The 6,589-nt window shown below is 39.2% G+C and overlaps 2 protein-coding genes across 3 annotated transcripts; one reads left to right on the top strand and one right to left on the bottom strand.

Annotated features, from left to right (window-relative positions):
* Nucleotides 1-154: 154 nt before the first annotated feature.
* Nucleotides 155-2,301, bottom strand: LOC114144057 (transmembrane protein 42-like). The gene is made up of 3 exons (XM_028016522.1): nucleotides 2,116-2,301; nucleotides 1,100-1,246; nucleotides 155-1,013 (listed from the first exon to the last, which is right to left on the bottom strand). Exons 1-3 carry the CDS (start codon nucleotides 2,275-2,277, stop codon nucleotides 870-872), a joined length of 453 nt encoding a protein of 150 aa, XP_027872323.1. The 5' UTR covers nucleotides 2,278-2,301; the 3' UTR covers nucleotides 155-869.
* Nucleotides 2,302-3,281: 980 nt separating this feature from the next.
* On the top strand, nucleotides 3,282-6,334 carry kiaa1143 (KIAA1143 ortholog). 2 transcript variants are annotated; one of them, XM_028016731.1, is made up of 3 exons: nucleotides 3,282-3,487; nucleotides 4,928-5,069; nucleotides 5,168-6,334. In XM_028016731.1, the coding sequence occupies exons 1-3, from the start codon at nucleotides 3,374-3,376 to the stop codon at nucleotides 5,386-5,388; spliced, it is 477 nt and encodes a 158-aa protein (XP_027872532.1). In that variant the 5' UTR covers nucleotides 3,282-3,373; the 3' UTR covers nucleotides 5,389-6,334. The 2 variants fall into 2 exon arrangements, with proteins under 2 accessions (XP_027872532.1, XP_027872531.1); XM_028016730.1 differs by having other exon boundaries at nucleotides 3,286-3,487; nucleotides 4,928-5,078.
* Nucleotides 6,335-6,589: the final 255 nt, after the last annotated feature.

Raw genomic sequence — 6,589 nt, 5'->3', positions numbered from 1 at the left:
CAAAATAAACTCATACGTGAACTTTTTGTGAATTGTAGTTTTTCAGTTTCCTGCAGCCTGAATTCCTGGATTAAATCTGTTTCTAAAGCCAAGGATGACGTATCCCTAATAGGAACAAGTTAAACTGTTAAAAAAAAAACTCATCACAAGCTAATAATAGAACCAAAGTATGAATTTATTTTTATTCTAAACGATTTAATAATTACAAGTATTCACTGATTAGAGGCATCAGCCACAACCTGACAAGTCCAAGTCAACAGGAAATATAATCTAATTTTACTGATCAGGATTTAAAGGGTTTTTACAAGTTTCTGATTGGTAACTTATCAGTCACCCAGCTCAAGCTCTAAAACCTTATTTCCACTGAGCTGTAGAACCCGGGTCGGAACGGTTCTGTACAACATTTTGTCTGTTTCCACTGTAACAGACAATGGAAACAGAAGGTCCTATAGACCTAGAGCCTTTGGTTCTAGGTCTGTGGGTCTTCAGACAACGGTACGGAGCTAACTAGCATCATACAACACAGTCCATTGATTGGGAGACAGAAAGACATCATTGCTTGTCTCATACTAGTGCATGAGACATACACTAGCATGTCTCATGCTAGAGACTAGAGACATTCCTTACCATTACATTCCTTACCATTCCTACCGTACAGCTCAGTCCAAACGAGATAAAACATGACAGGCCTGCTTTTGGGGCCCACTGCAGTCACTGGTACGAGTCAGCCTCTTGGAAAACAAGTCTTCTAAAAACCACTGAAAACCAATTCTAGGTGTTGAATGCTTCCTGGCTTGCCTCGCTTTGTCCAACAATATGTGCAATTTAAAGTGCAGTGAGAAGTTCGACAAATGTCTCTCCCTGATCCATCACTTGTCCTTTTTCTCGGCCTCTTGTGGGGACGTTTGAGGAGTCGCACTGTGCATCACCAGCAGTCCACAGAGAGTGAGAGAGATGCCCATCCACCAGAGGGTGCTGTGAGTCTCACCAAAGATGAGCCTCCCAATGACAGCCTGGACACACCAACAGGGATGCAACAGGAATGTGAAGGTTTCCCAGACAGAAACTTTGAGCCTATGAGCTTCTGGCTAACGCTTACAGAGGAGATGAAGTTGGAGGCGGTGGTGGTGACGGTGACCCCTGCTGAAGAAGAGCCGTGACGGAGAGCCTTGGAGAACATTGTCCACATTAAAGTGTTACAACTGAGTAGCAGGACTCCACACAACAGCCGAAGAGGAACATGGAGCTGAGAACAGAGCGACTGTTAGCTACTTACGTAGAGTCCTACTTAGAATCACAAGTCAAACATTAAAGACAGTTTTTTTTATACACAGTTTATTGTTTTTGATACCTTTACACTGTGTATAAAAATTGAGAAGTGGGTGATTTTACCGTAGTTAAGCTGTCTGAAACAAACTGGATAGATTCCAATTTGAAAACTGCAATACTTTGACTAAATTATTCTGAAATGAAGAGGGACTCTTTAACAACGCAACACCAACAAAATGAAAATTAGAATTCACATTTATGTATTTGAAAAAATATATTTTTGATACAAATATATGAGTGCTTTTATATATTTATATTATAAATGACTGCATCAATGCAAAATGAAATAGAGGGAATCCGCATGTGGGACTACTAAAGTGTTGAAGACGCTCAGACTAAAACAATCTGTTGGCTCTGGTGTCTCATCTTCCTCTGATTCTCCATAAATCCTCTGTGTTTTACCTGAAGGCAGCAGTTTTCTATGTTGCTTGTACATCTTTTCCCATCCAGTTATTTTTGTGTTAATAATTGGATTCTGCACTCTGAACAGTTTCCTCAGCAACATTTTCCTTCTTTGCAGTTTGTCGGCTGCCATGACGCTTTGGTTGAAATGTTCAGAAAATTGTAATTTTGCGTTTTCATAAGCCATAGTAAAAACGTTTAGATAATAATATAACTTTTTTTTTTGTACCGAATAACTGAAATAATGTTCTAATTTTATTTGGATAAAACTGTAGATAAAATGTTTGACAAATGTAAAGATATGTGCCGCAGCTTCAACCTCTTCACACTGGAACAACCAGTTTTATTCCACGAAGGAACCCGGAAGGTTTAAAAGGCTGTTACCCAGTCACACCGTGTGGCTCCGCCGGGACTCTGAGTCCAGCCGCTCAGGCCGGACTCACACATCTCCCTCAGGTAGTCTGCGCCGAGGGTCAGCTTCGCAGACAGAGAGCCAGCAGCGGCCAGAAAGCCCGCTGACAGCGCGTAAACAGAGCTGAACTCCATCTTTGAAATAAGCCGACAGATGAATCCGGCTGCACGCGCTGGACAGTTTCACAATAAAAGCATGCCAACAGATTGTCATTTTGAGACTGTATCACGGCGGAGCTCCATGGAAAGCCAAAAATGTCACAAAATGTCACTTTTACCACGTGACTGGGCAAAAATGTCACGCAAAAATACTTTGGATAGAGCTCCTCATGATACCCAGAAACCTATGATATGAAACAGAGACCACACACACTCTGCAACTTATGGACTCCTAACTGTTTTAAGGAGACATCAACAATTTGACCGAGGACAGAAAGATAATACATAAACTTGTCAAACTTGGAAAGCCAATAATTAGATTACAGTTTATCAGTATTAATGGATTAGATTTACTACACAAAAAATGCACAATTTTTTTAAGACTACATTTAACAAAACACAATTCATTCCAGTGTGGTAAGTGGCATTATAATTTACAAGAAGAAAGATCCAACAAAATTAATATCAACATTTCTGGGTATCTTCTCCTACCAATATAATGGAATACATTTTGTTATATTGAGGTTGTATCTATCAACAACTCTATAAATCAGATTTTAAACTCAATGGGATAATGAACATGAAACGATACATTGTGCTTTGTTTTGTTTTTTGTTAGTCTGCAAAAAGCGTTGGACTCCACACACATATCTGAAAATAAAAAAGTAGAGTAGCTTACAAAATTAATATAATTTTAAAATTATCATTACATAAATAAGTGCGTAGATATCTACACTAAGCGAAACACAAACTCCATCTGCTAAAACTTTCTTTGGACAAAGTTGAAAAGTCACACGCAGCAATAAAGATTGATTGATCAATATGTAGAATTGCACGTGCTATTCTTAATCAAGATGATTGACACAAACAAACGCATTAAAATATAATTTTATAATAATGAATGATTTTATTTTGAAAGCGTCACTAGTTTTCCGCATTCCGGGTTTTTCACATTGCGGCGATGTTTTGCACCAATCACAGCAGCTCCTGTAGTCACGTTCATGTTTTGGTGCATTAGCCTTGGCTGTTTGGTTAGCCCGTTAGCTGCGCTTCTGTTGTAGATCATTTAGCGATGAATAAAGGCAAAGCCAGCGGCGTGTCGTGGGTCAAACCGGCGGAGCCGTCCTTCCTGAAGAAGTTTAAAACCGACGTGGGATTCAAAGAAGGACCAAATGTTGACACCAAGGTAAGATTCTGTAGAAGTGGGACACAGTCAGCTTCAGGTTGGGACCCGTTTCATCTCTAATTAAGTAACAGGGAATCGATTTTGTCCATCCCCAAAGATTATTTAACTAGTTATCAAATTTAGACGAAACATTTTTAATCAGCCTCTCATTACAGCTAATCAGCATTTTTTCCACATTAAGCAGAGGAAGAAATTATTCGGATCTTAAGGGAATGAATTATGAAATGAAATGTTACTTCAGTATTTGGTCTCTGAAGAAAAGAACCAACATTTACACAGTCGGTTCTTAAACTGGGCTGCATGTCAGGTAACTGCAGGAGGTGGGCAGCGCCATTTTAGACTCTTTTATCCTTCCATAAATCCAAGGTATGTTTGGTGATGAAGTTATTTTCTTGGTAATAATTTAGTTATATTCAAAATTACTTAATTTATCCCAAAAAGAAATGAAATGTCATAAACTCATATCATCCAAGTATCTTCAAAGACTCATAGATGGTGATGCTGTGGGCAGGAAGGATCTCCAGTAGCAGTCAGTCTTGCAAACATTCTAAAGAGACCTCTGACTGAAGACTCACTGTTACTGTATGTCGGTCTTATGACATGTTAGCAGCTCAATATCTGTGCAGCTCAGACGATATTTCACAGTAAGACCTATTGGATGGAACCATAAGTTTTTGGCTAGTACTGCTAATCCGACTCATTTGCTTTAGCTGCTTACATGGTGTTCTGCACATCCTGGTTTACCTGAACAGGTGAGCCAAGTAAAATGGTTGCACTGTGTACATCAAACAATGAAAACGGAAATTGAGAAAACATTTTTGTTAACGGAAATAAAAATGATCGTTACTGGGAAAAAAACCTTTAACTAACCGTAATTATATCATGTGTTTAAAAAACATATGAAATGTTTATTATTGTTTTATTTATTAGCCTTTTAAAATGACGTGTAATTATATATATATTTTTTTTCCATCATACAAGCAGTTAACGACTGTTAGCAGATTAATGTTCTCCATTCTCCTCCTGGCAGCACATAAGCTGGACGGCAAAATGGAGGCAGAAAAAATTGGGAGAAAACTTCAGCTGATGTTCAACAATAATTAAATAAATTTTCTAAAAGTGCCATCTCCTGTTGAGTATTTATTACCCAATGGATGTATACATAATCACAATACAATACTTTGACCTTTTGAATACACCTAAGAAATTAACCAGTTTGTTACGGTAACTAATAAAAATTAAACAAGATTTAACTAATAAAAGCTAGCTAGCACACTCCAAAAGTTAACTGAATTAGACAAAAAGTCACAACAAAAGTAAAACTAAACTCGAGTTACAGTTTTATAACCCTGGTGAACATTCTATACAATCAACCCTCTAGTGAAACTCAACATGTTAGATTTAACCTTATTAGAACTTTTTCTCTCTGCGCTCTCTCAGCGTCAGGCGATGCCCACGCCGGACGACGACAGCGGAAGCGACAAAGAAGACGAACTGCCTCAAGTGGTGGTCCTAAAAAGCGGAGACCTGAGTGCAGACGAGGTGAAGAAGCTCAAGGACGAAGTGCGAGACGGAGGCGAGGGCGAGAAAGGTCAGGACGCTCCTCTAGTTACAGAACGGGAGGCGGCAGCGTTCGCAGCGTTAAAACCCTTCGCCGTTTCCTCTCTGTCCCGTTCACAGGTGAAGAAGCTCCTCCAGACGGCAAAATTCTCTTCAAGAAACCAGCCAAGCGCTCGTCCTCTGACAAGTTCCAGGGCATCACTGCCAGCTCCAGCAAGAAGAAGAAGAAGGAGGACAGAGCAGGAGAGCAGGACGAGGACAAAGATAGAAAATCTGAGAAGAAGGTTAAAAACAACAGTCTGCTGTCATTCGGAGACGATGAAGAGGAAGAGAACGACTAAATGGAAGACTGGAGTGAGGGATAGAAACCAGAAGCGATGTTAAGGAGTTAAATGTTGTCATGTTTGGTCTGAAAGGACGTCTCTATTCTCCTTTGTTTGCTGCTCATAAATCTCCAGCTGAACTGGTCCCGTCTGGACCGGCGATCGTTTCTGACAAAATCTACAAACACTTTCATCTGTATCCGGTACCGTTCTGACGTCTCCAGCAACTCCTCTACTCCTTCTGTTGCTTGTAAAAAGCCAGACTCCTGAGTTTTTTTCAGCGTTTTTAAATCAATCTCTCCATTGTTCATTTTGTGTAATGACTTTTTTTTTTTTTCCACTTTAGACAAGTGGACAAGAATTATCCTTGGCAGCTGTCCTCAGATTGTTAAAGACCTGACCGAACCGTAGAGACGGATCAGCCCGCTGGTCCGTCTACTGCCATGACTCTCTAACTTCACTAGAAATACCAGCATCACTGCTCCAGGTTCTAACTGGGTCTAAACCTTCTGAAATCAGCACCACTGAAAAAAGAAGGAAAACTGGGACATTGATGAGATATAAAGGCATATTTAGAAACCCAGCACAGCGCTGCCTGTAGCTCACCGTGTCAGGAGTCCCGTCTGTCTGTACAGAGACATTCTGTGTGTTACAGCAGCAGAACGCCATGGAGGACCAAACCTCAGTTACAAATAAAATCTGAAATATATAAATGGCCCAATAAATAAATCAATACACTTAAATTGCACCAAGAATTTTACCTCATTTATTAATTCACTATCCAATAATTATTACAATCATTTTTCATAAGTGCTGCTTCATACTGTCTGATGTTAGTTGGCTATGAGTTCTGTGGTGGAATATTTTATTACCTGACAATATATTATGAATATGACCCGTTAATGTAATTTTTCATCACAATCCCCTCCAGATCATAAAATATGTAATTTTTATGTCAATCTGATCAATTTTTCTGGTGGTTCTTTGCAGTAGTGTCCTCCAGTTTTTTTCTTGTCACGTTTCCATTTCTTGCTTGAGGAGTAATTTTAAATAATTTAAACTTATATTTGATATATTTAAAAAAAAAAAAAAAACAGGATTGAAAAGCAGATCAATTTAAGATAAAAATTAGTTTTTTGCATTTTTTTTCCCCTCATCTTCCCTCTAACTTTGAGGTCACCACAGCGCCCCCTTATGGGCCCCACTTTGAAACACACCA

This window comes from Xiphophorus couchianus, chromosome 5, assembly GCF_001444195.1.
Source record: "Xiphophorus couchianus chromosome 5, X_couchianus-1.0, whole genome shotgun sequence".
Classification (NCBI taxonomy): domain Eukaryota; kingdom Metazoa; phylum Chordata; class Actinopteri; order Cyprinodontiformes; family Poeciliidae; genus Xiphophorus; species Xiphophorus couchianus.
The sequence above is the reverse complement of the archived record's forward strand: the minus strand, read 5'-3'. Positions and strand labels throughout refer to the sequence as shown.

Coding starts and splice junctions, on each gene's coding strand:
- LOC114144057 (XM_028016522.1), bottom strand. CDS start 2,277: ATGGAGTTCAGCTCTGTTTACGCGCTGTCAGCGGGCTTTCTGGCCGCT. Junction 1,247..2,115: donor GAGCCACACGGTGTGACTGG/GTAACAGCCTTT, acceptor CTCTGTTCTCAG/CTCCATGTTCCTCTTCGGCT. Junction 1,014..1,099: donor CCTCCAACTTCATCTCCTCT/GTAAGCGTTAGC, acceptor TGGTGTGTCCAG/GCTGTCATTGGGAGGCTCAT.
- kiaa1143 (XM_028016730.1), top strand. CDS start 3,374: ATGAATAAAGGCAAAGCCAGCGGCGTGTCGTGGGTCAAACCGGCGGAG. Junction 3,488..4,927: donor GACCAAATGTTGACACCAAG/GTAAGATTCTGT, acceptor GCGCTCTCTCAG/CGTCAGGCGATGCCCACGCC. Junction 5,079..5,167: donor CGGAGGCGAGGGCGAGAAAG/GTCAGGACGCTC, acceptor TCCCGTTCACAG/GTGAAGAAGCTCCTCCAGAC.